Consider the following 13,367-nt stretch of genomic DNA (forward strand, 5'->3'; position numbering starts at 1 on the left):
TCATTGATATGCCATGTCTCTTACCTACTAGGTCATATTATACCTAACATTCAATGGTATTGGCAAATATTTAACCAGTTCGTGGCTCAGAGGAGGGCAGGGTGGGGGCCCAGTAAGCAGAAAAGCGTTTGTAGCGTTTGCTGATTTCCATAGTGTACGTACTTCCATCATGGCTGATTTTAAGCCACTGATGTGTTGCCACTGAATGCAGAGGAGGAAAGAGATGTTCACAAGCAGCTATCACAAGCCAGTACAGGTAAGCTCCAGCACACCAGTGGGAAAACCTCCCCTAACTTTAGTATTAATAATTAAAATTTAGCTGGATCCAACTTAACATTTTATTTAAGAGTTTCTCAATCTATATTCATAAATAAAATAGGTTTACCTATTTATTTACCATATATAAAACAGGTTTTAGCGTGTTATACTTGAAAATAAATTAGGAAATTTCCATCTTTTTCCATCCAACTATTGCTTTAGAATAGTTTAAGTAACGTACTAGCCACCTGTTTAATGATCTTAGCCCAACTAACCCTACCAGTTTCTGAGGGAGATACATAAATGAGCCAATGGCAAGTGGGAAACAAGGAGCTTTAGTGTTTCCCAGAGTTACGCTTGTATACCCAATACCGGGCTTTCTAGGAATTCCTCCCCGACCCCACCTCCCTGCCAGGAGTTGAGGAAGGGCCTTAGGTTTTTCCTTACACCTAATATCACCAGTCACACTGCCTAACTCCTAAGGATTCATGTCACAAGAGTGCACCCAGCCCGGCCTTCAGCTTGGGTTGAGAGGAGTGCACCAGAAAGAGCCAAATATCAAAGGAGCATGCACCCTTACTTTTGCAGTAAGTTGGACTAGGCTTTTACCGGTTAGTACTTCCCTTCCTGGCAGCCAAGTGCAAGCAGAGGTGACTGGGTCTGTTTCAAATGGCCCTCTCCTGTATTCCCTTACCAACCAGTTTCAAACTGTTGGAAGAAACAGAAAAGAATCCACAGTACCCTTCCTCAAATCTCACCCATATCGAGGCACTTAACTCATAGTGACAACCCGCTTCCCATCTCCCAACTCCCCCACCCCCCAAAGAACAGGCCAAACAAGAAAATCTACCACCTCCAAACTGGGTCCTTAAGTCTCATCCCCAAAATTAGAAGTTATATGCAACCTCAGCCTAAAGGATGCATTTTCTCTCAGAGGAGTGTTTTGAGAACAAGGTTTTATTTTGAGTAGTTATCACTCTCAAAACTGTAAAATAAAGTATACAAACAGCTAAATTTGGACAAAAAACCCCACAAAACCTTAGAAATGTAGTGTTTCAAACTGGGAACAAGGTGAACATTCTACTTTTGGTGAACAAGGGTACTGCTTTGCCTGATCACACGCTACCAGTCACACTGATTTTACACACTTGAACTAAATAAAAGTTGCAGAAAGATCTCTGTTACAAATAAATGTCATCCAGATTACAGACAATTATGGGAATAAAATAGCACTGTGAATTCCAAAGCAAAAAGACACATTTGCATTAGAACTATTGCACTGCAGCTATTAGAGGAAGAACTACATCTTTCTCTCTGTAGAGTCTTTGCCTGGCATAGCACACATACCAAGTAGATTGTAAACTTCAAATGAATACATCTTGGAGTTGAAACAGAACTATCTGGTTCTGTTTTTGCCTATTGAAAAGTTCATAAAGATATTCACATTCTATTGAGGAGGCAAATTTAAACCACAAGAGTATCCGAATAATATTATGATGGATTTAGAGTTGTAACAGCAACAAAGTTGTAAGGAATAAAGTTATTTCTGTGAATACATGTAAGGGGAGAATGAAACAAAGGAGAAACTTGGTGATCGCAAAGACACAGAAATAGACTAAGCAATCAGAGTCGCGATAAAACCATATAGCCTAAGTAGTTAACAAAGTTATGCAAAGTAAAACACCCACTATAAAACAGAGACGGGCAGGGGTGAGCTGGGTGGAGGATGAAGAGGAACCGGATAAAAGGGATTCTCGTTTTTAGCTGCAAAGTTTTTTGGAAGAGCCATGTCCCCCTCTACCTCCATTCTGTTCCAATTAAAAAAAAATTTTTTTTTCCTCTCCTACTATTCTGGAAATAAGCATTTGGGGTACGGGCCCTTACTCCTACGGCGACTCACAGGACTAACGTAAATGTAGAATGGGGATACACATCTTTTATTTTCCCCCAACAGCAAAGGTGCATGCACGAGGTTTGATAACAGGAAAAAAGTTATTTGGTTAATGTGACTGATCAGATCCCCTGTCCAGAAGGGGAGATGGTTTCTTGCAGAATGGTTGATGTGACTGATCAGATCCCCTGTCCAGAAGGGGAGATGGTTTCTTGCAGAATGAGGTGAAGGAGGTGGTTCTGCTCAGCACTCAATAGCGGCCACATCTCCACCTGCAGCGACTTGATGGCTTCCGTGTCCTTTTCGTGCGTTGCCATGACTAGAGACTGGAGCAGCAGAAAGAGCTCCTCGGGAAGCTGGCCACTGCCCTCCTGCCCGTGGCTGTCAAAAGCCTCCCAGGAGTACTTCTCCAAGGTGTGGGCATGCTCGGGCAGCAGTTTGGCGGGCGGCGGTTGCAGGAGGAGCAGAAGCAGCACGCGCGACACCTCGCAGCGCACCAGCACGTCGGAGAAGGCGCCTAGCGCCACGGAGGCAGGCGCTACGGTAGCGGCATTCGGAGCCAGCAGGGACGGCAGCGAGGGCGCCGCGCCGGGTGCGGGCTGCGGTCCCGGAGGCTGTAGCGGCGGCGGCGCTGGGGGCGGCGCCACCGGGTGGTAGCCGTGCTCCCGCGCGAGGCGCTGCATGTGCGTAAAGACCGCCAAGGCCCCGTTGTAGTCGCGGGCCAGCAGCTGGCAGGAGGCAGCGTCGCCGAGCGCCTGCAGCGCGGCTAGAGGCAGCTGGGGCAACTGGAGCTGGGCGCTCGCTGGAAGTGTCCGGCGGCGGCGGCCGGCTGGCCCAAGTCGCGCAGGGCGGCGGCGAGCTCGAGACAGAGGGCGGCGGCGGCGGCCGGCTGGCCCAGCTCGAGGTGCAGGCGCACGGCGGCGCCCAAGGCGCTGGCGGCGGCCTGCAGCGGCTCCCCGTACGCAGCGGGGCAGGCCAGGCGCTGGCGCGCATCGCGCTCCTGAAGCAGGAAGAGGCGCGCGGCCTCGGTGAGGGCCAGCGCTTCCCCGGGCCCATGGAACAGCGCCTGCTGACAGCGCGCCACCGCCAGCTGGCACCAGGCCGCATACGGGAGGCACTCCTGGGCGCGAAGCTCGCGGCCCAGCTGTCCGAACTGCTCCGCGGCCTCCGCCACGTTCGGCTTTCTCAGGAAGCGCTTCTTCAGCTTGTTCGACACCAGCCGGTACCGAGCCAGGAAATCCCCGGCATCGGGGCCCAACCTGCACCGCCACCCATGCCGACCCCGGCAGCCGCCATCTTCAGCGCCTGGGCGCTTCCGGCGCGGTGACGTCACGGCGAAGAAGACGCTGGCTCGCTGGGACGTGCTCTGCGTTACGCTGCGTCGCGACCCCGCGCTTCCCCACCGCGCCCCGCCCCTTGGCGGCGAGCAGGAGCGCGAGCGCGAGCGCGAGCAGGAGCGCGAGCGCGAGCAGGAGCGCGAGCGCGAGCAGGAGCGCGAGCGCGAGCAGGAGCGCGAGCGCGAGCAGGAGCGCGAGCGCGAGCAGGAGCGCGAGCGCGAGCAGGAGCGCGGAAACCCTTGCATTTGGAAACCCTTGCCGTCGTGGAATGCAAATGGAGGGGCTGCAGGGCCTGGAAGGCGGGCCAAGGGAGAGTGGCCACATATGCAATTATGTAGTGCTGGGTAGGGGCCTGGCTAGACTAGAGATACACACGCGAATTAATGTTTCTGGACAGTGGCAAAGCTCCCAGAAGTTCTCGGATCCATTGCTGTCGGGAAATGCAAATGGCGGGCTGCAGGGCCTGGAGCTGTCGCTAGGTAACGGCGCTTTGACCCGGTTGGTACGGGTGCTCCGGGCATCTCCCAGTTAGCACGACCCCAGAGGACACTGGCGATGCCGCATCGTGCACGGCCACGGTTCCTTCTCTGCCCGTTTCCTTATCGTCCCCGTTGAGGTTCCTGCCGGCCGCCACGCCCCGTATCCACGCCCACCCCGTGGTGCCGCCGGACTTTCCCTGCTCAGAATAAAACCTTCGACGCCTCGGTCAGGGTCTTCAGCCCCACCTCCAGGACCCCCATGACCGGGCCCCGGAAGCCCCCAGGCCTTGGCCTCCTCGGAGCCAAGGAGGGAGTGGGTCTAGTGTATGCCGCGCCAGGCCGGCCCCGCCTACCCCAGGCCGGCACCCCCAGGGCCTGCACCCCCAGGGCCCGCACCCCCAGGGCCCGCACCCCCAGGACCCTCACCCCCAGGGCCCGCACCCCCAGGGCCTGCACCCCCAGGGCCCTCACCCCCAGGGCCTGCACCCCCGGGGCCTGCACCCCCAGGGCCCGCACCCCCAGGGCCTGCACCCCCAGGACCCTCACCCCCAGGGCCCGCACCCCCAGGGCCTGCACCCCCAGGGCCCGGCCCCCCAGGGCCCTCACCCCCCGGACCCGCCCCCCCCGGGCCCGGCCCCCCCCGGGCCCTCACCCCCAGGGCCCGCACCCCCCCGGGGCCCGGCCCCCCCAGTGCCAGCCCCTGCACTGTCCCCATGAGCACCTGCTCCCCCTGACACCGCGGCTTCCAAGACACCGCCCGGACCCGCACCTCCTGTCCCTCCCACTGCCCCCGGCGCACCCCCAGAAAGAGCCCGAAACACGTCCAAAAATGGATTCAGAAACTTTACTTGGCGGGAAATTCGGGGTGCGGGTGGGGTGCGGGAGGGGAGCGGAGGGGAGGGGAGGGCTGGGCCCTCCACCCCGGCTGAGGGTGGGCTTGTGGCTAGTGGGCGCTCTGCTCCGGTCGGGTCCCAGCAGGCGTGGGCAGCTACTTCTGGGCCGGAGCCACCTGGGAGATGGTGGTGGTCCCAAAGAGACCACTGAGCAGAGCGTTGTTATGCACGGCCATGTCCACCAGTCCCGGGGTGATGCGCCTTGTGCGGCTGTGGCGCGCCTCGTTGCCCGCCAGCTCCAGGATCTTGGCGGTCAGATACTCGATGATGGCAGCCAGGTAGACGGGCGCCGATGAGCTGAGGCGCTGGGCGTAGTGGCCTTCCCGTAGCTGGTGCTCCACGAGGCTCACGGAGAAGGTCAGTTCGGCTCGGGCGGTGCGAGAGCGGTTCCGTCGCTTACGACGACGCGATGACCCTCCACTGCTCCTCTGCCCCGGCATGGTGAGCTCCCCGACGGGACTGCGGCTGTGCTGCGGCTGCTGCAACGTCCCGGCTCTGGCTGCTGCCAACGGCCCGGCTCCAACGCTGCCAAGCACTCGGGACGTATCCTAGGACGCGCGGGGCCAGCCTCCCATTGGCCACCCAGCACTCTTTCCGAACCCGGAGACCGCGTGATGTCATGGCTCTCCGATTGGCTGTGCTGAGGCCCGGGCTTCCCGCTGACCTTGGGAACCTGGGTGCACAGGGCTGGACCCTCTGCTGGAGGAAGCGCCCACCCTCCGCTGGACGGGAACCGTGGTACCCTCATAGAGTGACCGTTCGGTGGCGTTGGCTCGTTTCGCGGGGCCCATCGGGAGGACCGAGCTGCAAGGCACTTCCGTGACCCCATCAGGCGCAGACCCCTTCCCACGGGGCAGTCTCGGTCAGTGCAGACCCCTTCCCACAGCAGGCCCTGTTAGGTGGAGACCCCTTCTCACCGAGCAGGCGCTGTTAGGTGCAGACCCATTCCCACTAAGCAGACCCCACCCCTGGCGACCCCTTCACACTGAGCAGGCTCCACCGCCTCAGACCCCTTCCCACTGAGCAGGCCTGGTCAGCACAGACCCCTTCCCACTAAGCAGGCCCCATTAGGTGCAGACCCCTTCCCAGTGAGCAGGTCCCTCACCTGAAGACCCCTTCCCACTAAGCAGGCCCTGTTCGGTGCAGACCCATTCCCACTGAGCAGACCCCTTCCCAGTGAGCAGGCCCCTCACCCGAAGACCCCTTCCCACTAAGCAGGCCCTGTTTGGTGCAGACCCATTCCCACTGAGCAGACCCCAGCCCTGGCAACCCCTGCCGTCCGAGCAGGCTCTACTGCATCAGGCCCCTTTCCAATGAGCAGACTCCTCACCCGAAGACACCTTCCCACTAAGCAGGCCTGGTCAGCACAGACCCCTTCCCACTAAGCAGGCCCCATTAGGTGCAGACCCCTTCCCAGTGAGCAGGTCCCTCACCTGAAGACCCCTTCCCACTAAGCAGGCCCTGTTCGGTGCAGACCCATTCCCACTGAGCAGACCCCTTCCCAGTGAGCAGGCCCCTCACCCGAAGACCCCTTCCCACTAAGCAGGCCCGTTTGGTGCAGACCCATTCCCACTGAGCAGACCCCAGCCCTGGCAACCCCTGCCCTCTGAGCAGGCTCTACTGCATCAGGCCCCTTTCCAATGAGCAGACTCCTCACCCGAAGACACCTTCCCACTAAGCAGGCCCAGTGAAGTACACGCCCCTTCCCACTAAGCAGGCCCCACTCCCGCAGACCCCCTCCCGCTGAGCAGGCCCCATCAGCACAGACCCCTTTCCACTGAGCTGCCCCACTCCCGCAGAACCCCGCCCGCTGAGCAGGCCCCACTCCCGCAGATCCCTTCCAACTGAGCAAGTCCCATCAGCACAGACCCCTTCCCACTAAACAGGCTCCACTGCCGCAGGCCCCTTCCTACTGAGGAAACCCCTTCCTACTGAGCAGTCTTGGTCAGGCGCAGACTGCTTCCGACTGAGCAGGCCCCAACCTGGAGACCCCATCCCACTAAGCAGGCCCCGGTCCTGCAGACCGCATCCCACTGAGCAGATCCAATCAACACAAATCTCTTCCCAAATCAGCAGGCCCCACTGCCGCAGACTCCTTCCCATTGAGCAGGTCCCACTCCCACAGACCCCCCCCCCCCCTCTGAGCAGGCCCCACTCCCGCAGACTCCTTCTCACTGAGCAGGTCCCATCAGCACAGACCCCTTCCCACTGAGCAGGCCCCACTCCTGCAGACCCCCCCTGAGCAGGCCCCGTCAGCACAGACCCCTTCCCTCTGAGCAGGCCCCATCAACACAGACCCCTTCCCACCGAGCAGGCCACATCAGGCACAGACCCCTTCCCGCTGAGCAGGCCCCACTGCCGCAGGCCCCTTCCTACTGAGGAGACCCCTTCCCACTGAGCAGTCTCGGTCAGGCACAGACCGCTTCTGACTGAGCAGGCCCCGTGAGGCGCAGACGCATTCCCACTCAGCAGGCCCCGTCAGCACAGACTTCTTCCCACTGAGCAGGCCGCACTCCTGCAGTCCCCATCAAGCACCCACCCTTGCCACTGAGCAAGTCCTGGGCAATACCCTCCCAGCTGTCTGTCGGGATGGGCCTGTTCCCCATGTCACGTTCACAGAGATGGAATCTCAGCACCTGTGCCCCTTTGTGTCTGCCTTCTTTTTTTTTTTTTTTTTTTTTTTTTTTTTTTTTAAAGGAAAGACAGAGAGAAGGAAGGAAGGATAGAAGGAAGGAAGGAAGGAAGAAAGGGAAACATTTTTAAACATTTTCTTGTTTTTATTGTATTCTGTTTCTCCGTTTTTGTTACATGGGCTGGGGCCGGGAATCGAACCGAGGTCCTCCGGCATAGCAGGCAAGCACTTTGCCCGCTGAGCCACCGCGGCCCGCCCTGTGTCTGCCTTCTTGCGCTGACCAGAATGCTTCTGAGGTTTGACCGTGCCATACAAGTTAGCAGGACTTTGTGCTTTTTATGACCAGATAATATTCCATTATATGGGAGGGTTTGATTGTCTCCAGCCATCTGTGCCGATTTGAAAGGATTTATGCACCCTAGAAGAGCCATGTTTTAGTCCTAATCCCTTCTTGTGGAGGCAGCCTTTCTTTTAATCCCTGCTTAGTACTGTTGGCTGGAAACTTGATAGGTTATCTCCACAGAGATGCGACTCACGCAATTGTGGGTATTAAACTTGGATTAGAGGGAGATGTGCCTCCACCCTTTCCAGGTACGTCTTGATTAGTTTACTGGAGTCCTTTAAAAGAGGAAGCATTTTGGAGAGAGTCCCTTTTTCAGAGAGCCATGACAGAGCCAATGCAGAATGACAAGAGCCAGAGCCTATGCAACCAGAGACCTTTGGAGATGAAGAAGGAATACGGCCCGGGAGAGCTTCAGGAAACAAGAAGCCTGGAGAGAAGGCTAGCATTGTCATGTTCGCCATGTGCCTCTCCAGTTGAGAGAGAAACCCTGACCGTCGTCGGCCTCTCTTGAGTGAAGGTAACCTCTTGTTGGTGCCTTAAATTCGACATTTTTATAGACTTGCTTTAATTGGGACATTTTCACGGCCTTAGAGCTGTAAATGTGCAACTTAGTAAATTCCCCTTTTAAAAAAGCCGTTCCATTTCTGGTATATTGCATTCTGGCAGCTGGCAAACTAGAGTGCCAACCACCAGTTGATGGAAATTAAAGTCATCCCTGCCTTTTGCCTTTGTGCCCAATGCTGCCTTGAACACTGGCTTGGGGCTCAATTGCCTGAGCCCCTGATTTCAGTTCTCTAGGGGTATAAACCTAGGGGTGGACTTACCTGGTCATGGGGTAATTCTTTTTCTTTCTTCTTGAGAACCTGCCAAGCTGTTTTCTCCACAGTGGCCGCACCATTTTACATTGCCACCGGCAACAGACGGAGGTTCCAACTTTTCCACATCTTCGCCAATGCTTGTTACTTTTCATTTGTTGTGTTGTTTTTCTGTTTTTATTTTCAAATTATTATTATCATAACCGTCCTAACTGTTGTGAAGTGGTATCTCATTCTCATCGTCGTTTGGGTTTGCATTTCCCTAATGACCAGTGGCATTGACCATCTTCTCCAAGGGCTTTTGGCCACCTGCACTTCTTCATTGGACAAATGTCTGTTTAAATCCTTGGCCTCCTTTTTAGTCAGATTGTGCACCTTTTCCTCATAGGTTTGTGAGAGTTCCCTAATATATTCAGGATACTGACGTTATGATTGGCAAATATGTCTTCCAGTTCTGTGGTTGTCTTTTCTTAATAGTGTCTCTCTCTCCTTTTTTTTTTGCATACACAGGCTCTGGGAATCGTACCCGGGTCTCCAGCATGGCAGGCGAGAATTCTGCCACTGAGTTACCATTGAACCACCCTAATAGTGTCTTTTGATGCACAAAAGCTGAGCTATTTTCTTCCCCCTCATTATTGTGTTTTGGGCATCATGTTTAAGAAACCATTGCCTGATCCAAGAACATGAAAATTTATACCTGTTTCCTTCTAAGACTTGAATAGTTTTAGCTTACATTTCTGTGATTCGCTGTGAGTTAATTTCATGCCAATATCCCACGGTCTTATTACTATGACTCTCAGTGGTTTTGGCGAGTTCCGGTCCCTTGCTTTCCCATGTGTATTTTAGAATCGGCTTGTTAGTTTTTATAAAGAAACCATCTGGGATTCTGATGGTCACTGCATCGTATATGTACATCAATTTGAAGAGTATTGCCTACTTAACGATATTAAGTCTTCCAATCCATGGACACGGGATGGTTTTCCATTTATTTCAGTCTTCTTTACTATTTTTCAGGCATGTTTGTAGGTTTCAGAGTATAAGTTCTGCAATCTTTTGTTAAATTTATTCGTAAGTGTTTTTTCTTTTTGATTCCATAGTAATTGGAATTATTTTCTTAGTTTCATTTTCAGACTGTTCATTGCTAGTGTATAGAGAGTCAGCTGACTTTTGCATATTGACCTTGTAACCTGAAAACTTGCTACGCTCATTTGTTAGCTCAAATAGTTTTCTTGTGTGCATGGTGGATTCTATATAATATATACATACACACACACACACACACACACGCACACACATCATATATTTTGCAAATGGAGACAGTTTCACGTCTTCCTTTTGAATGTGGAGGACTTTTATTTCTTTTTCTTGTCTGATTGGTCCAGTTAGAACTTCCAGTTCAATGTTGAATAGAAGTGATGAGGCAGATATCCTTGACTTTTTCCTGATCTCAGGGAGAAACCTTTTGGTCTTTCGCTACTAGGTATGGCATTAGCTGTGTTTTCATAAATGCCCTTTATCAAGTTGAGAAAGTTCCATTATATTCCTAATTTTTTTGAGAATTTCTTTTTTCATGAAAGGGTGTTGCAATTTCTTAAATGCTTTTTTTTCTGCATCTATTGGGATGACTATGTGTTTTCCCCCCTTTGTTCTATTTCTATGGGATATTTCATTGGTTGATTTTGGTATGTTGACCCAACCTCACATTCCTGGAATAAATCCCACTTGGTCATCCCGTGTAATGAGTGGTCAATAAACAATTTTTTTTTGAAAGACTAGGTGCTAATCAGGTAAGACAACTGGGGACAGTTCATGTATGAAGGGATCAGCAGCAGGTTGAGAAGCCAAGGAATTTGAGGTGCCTTGAAAGTATTTATTAAGGCCAGAGTGGAGGGTGCCTTCAGCAGGAGAGGTGGTTGATGTGACTGGAGAAGAGGTAGGCAGCAGCCAAGGCATGGGAGTTCAGTTATGCCAGGCTCAGGTTTTCAGATACCCTGTAAACTCTAGTGAAGACTGTGCAGTCTTTAAACTCGGGAGTCACACGACCTGATTTCTTTCAGAAAGAACATTCTGGCAGCTGTGTGGAGAATACAGCAGAAGGGAATTAGTAAGGAGTTAGAACATAGCTGCACTAGCCCCGTCAAGAAGTGATGCATGTCTCAACTAATGCAGTGACATTGTAGATAAGACCAGAGGACAGAGTCAATAAAAAAAATGTAGGAAGTAAATTGGCACATAATAGGCACACACTACATATTTCTTGTACTGTTGAACTCAGCTGAAGACTTTATGAGTCATTGGTTCACTCCTTCAACAAATATTTAGGCACTGATGAAATACCAACAAGCAATATAGACCATGTTTGTGCTTAGAGTCTGGTGGAAGATACAGACGAGGAACCTGTCCATTACAGGTGTTAAGCGCTACTAGAGGGAAGTTCGAGGTGCTGTAGGAACACATAGGAGGAGCACCTTACGTGGACTTTTGGAGTTAGGGTAGAGTTCCTCAGTAAAATGTCCAAGCTGAAACTTGAAGAATTAATAGAAGTTAGCCAAGTGGAAAAAGTAAGGGTTTGGTGGGGGAGGGAGAGGAAGGATGCTGGAATGATTCCTCGGAGACAAGGCCAGTTGACTATGGACTTTGGCACTATTGATGGACATGTGGACTGAAGGAGAGGTCCAGATACTGGTGGGAAGATGAGTTCAGTTTGGGGTATGTGAAATTTAGAGGCCTATGGGATATCCAGATGGAGATAAGGAGGTGAAGTAATATGGTGAAGTTCAAGAGGAGGTGAGGACTGGAGACATCAACATGGAGTCACCAGGATAGTTCTTGAGGCCTTGATGTAGTTGAGATCATCCAGGAGAGGAAAAAAGAGAACATGGAAGGGGATCAAGGACAGCTCCTCTTAAGGGACAGAAAAAGAGGAAAATCCTTGGAAGGAGACTGAAGGGCGACTGCCCACAAAGAACTTTGGAGACAATGAAACCAGGAGGAAGTGAGCCAGGGGCCAGGAAGAAGCCAGAAGGAGAAGCAGAGCAAGATAAGACAAACTCAGGAACCGTTTCTGAGTTCCAGAACAATAAACTACTAAAACATAGTCATTGATTAGGCAATGAGAGTGTCTCTTGGGCCTTGGCAAGAGCAAATGGAGTGGAGTGGGTGCGAGGCAGACACCAGGCCGGATTGGTACTAGGACTGACAGGGAATTCTAAAATTATCCTCCCATATCTAGCATCAGAGGTAATTACTGAGTGCAGCACACTCAGCAAGTTTACCACATGCCTAGTGACTCTCATATGAAAACTTCCCTCAGAGGGATAAAGGTAGGTCTGGTGGCGACAAATTCTCTTAGTTTTCCTGCATCTGACAACGTCTTGATTTCCTCTGCACTCCCAAAGGATATTTTCACGTGTATAGGATCCTGCTTCTTTTCTCTCACCGTTTGAAACCTGTTGTGCCACCTCCTTCTGCTCCATGGTTTTGATGAGAAAACCACTATCCTTTAATTGCATTTTCCCTATAGGTAAGGTGTCATTTCACTCTTGCTGCTTCAAATTTTTTTTCTAGCCTTTTAGTTTCCAGATGTTGACAATGATGTCTTGGATGGATAGCTGTTAGGCGTATCCTGTTTGGAGTTTGCTCAGCTTCTTGAATCTGTCGGCTTATGTATTTTGCCACATTTAGATTTTTCAGCCATTATTCCTTTGAATACTCTTTCAGCACACCCTCTTCTCTTCTTCCTTCTGACTCTGATGACATGAATGCTGGATCTTTTGTTACGGATCCCACAGGTCCCTGAGCTCTGTAACATTTTTTTCCATTCTGTTCTCTGTTTTTCAAATTGAGAAATTTCTATCTCTATCTTCAAGTTCACTGATACTTTCCTGTCCTCTCCATCCTCTGTTGATCTCCTCACTGAGGTATGTATGTATATTGTGTGCATGTGCGTGCGTGTGTGTGTGTGTGTGTGTGTTGTGTGTGTGCATTTTATATATATTTTGGTATTGTACTTTTCAGTACTAAACTTTCTGTTTGGTTCTTCTTTATGTCTTCTATTTTTCGATGGACTTTCTCTTTTTTTGATGTCAATCATGCTTTTAGTTGTCAATGAAGCATTTTTATCGTGACTGTTTTAAAATTCTAGTCAGATGATTCTAACACCGTGTCTTTTCTAATCAAGTTGAGAGTTCCCTGTTTCTTCATATGAAAGTAATTTTTTTAAACCTGTACATGTTGGGCATTATGTTTTTGAGACTCTGGATATTATCTCAATCTTGTGTTATAACAGCTCTTCTCTGACCATCATTCTGGACGGTAAGGATTGCTGTCTCTTACAGTCAAGTTGGGGAGGGTGTGGAATCCAGTTTGCCTCTCAGCCCTGTCTAAGAAAGCAGGATGTCCTGGGCTTGTATTCTTTGCACCCATTGGCATCTCTTTGTTGTCAGGCTTCCCGACCCAGTCTGGATATCTTGCAACACAACAAAGAACTCACACCTGTGACGTTCCTTGGTCCTGAGTACCTACCTAGTGTGCCACCTTCTCTCCACCATTCAGCATCTCCTTAATTTATATATGTACATGTCCTAGCTGCTTAGCTGTACTTTCACAGGAAAAAACGGAAAATACAGCTGTTCTACTTTTTTCCAGTAGGGAAGAAACAGAAGGATAGTTTCTAATAATGACAAGTGTCGGTTATTGAAGAAGATGCAACAATTACAA

General features: G+C 51.5%; 1 protein-coding gene and 1 pseudogene across 1 annotated transcript; both read right to left on the minus strand.

Annotated features, from left to right (window-relative positions):
• Positions 1–2,174: 2,174 nt before the first annotated feature.
• Positions 2,175–3,463, minus strand: LOC143673165 (40-kDa huntingtin-associated protein-like; annotated as a pseudogene).
• Positions 3,464–4,783: 1,320 nt separating this feature from the next.
• LOC143673163 (histone H2A-Bbd type 2/3-like) lies at positions 4,784–5,760 on the minus strand. The gene has a single exon (XM_077147500.1). It carries the CDS (start codon positions 5,296–5,298, stop codon positions 4,954–4,956), a length of 345 nt encoding a protein of 114 aa, XP_077003615.1. The 5' UTR covers positions 5,299–5,760; the 3' UTR covers positions 4,784–4,953.
• Between the last annotated feature and the right edge of the window lie 7,607 nt (positions 5,761–13,367).

This window comes from Tamandua tetradactyla, unplaced genomic scaffold (assembly GCF_023851605.1).
Source record: "Tamandua tetradactyla isolate mTamTet1 unplaced genomic scaffold, mTamTet1.pri scaffold_161_ctg1, whole genome shotgun sequence".
NCBI lineage: Eukaryota > Metazoa > Chordata > Mammalia > Pilosa > Myrmecophagidae > Tamandua > Tamandua tetradactyla.

Bases quoted from the DNA above. Each gene is read 5' to 3' on its own strand.
- LOC143673163 (XM_077147500.1), bottom strand. From the start codon at position 5,298: ATGCCGGGGCAGAGGAGCAGTGGAGGGTCATCGCGTCGTCGTAAGCGA.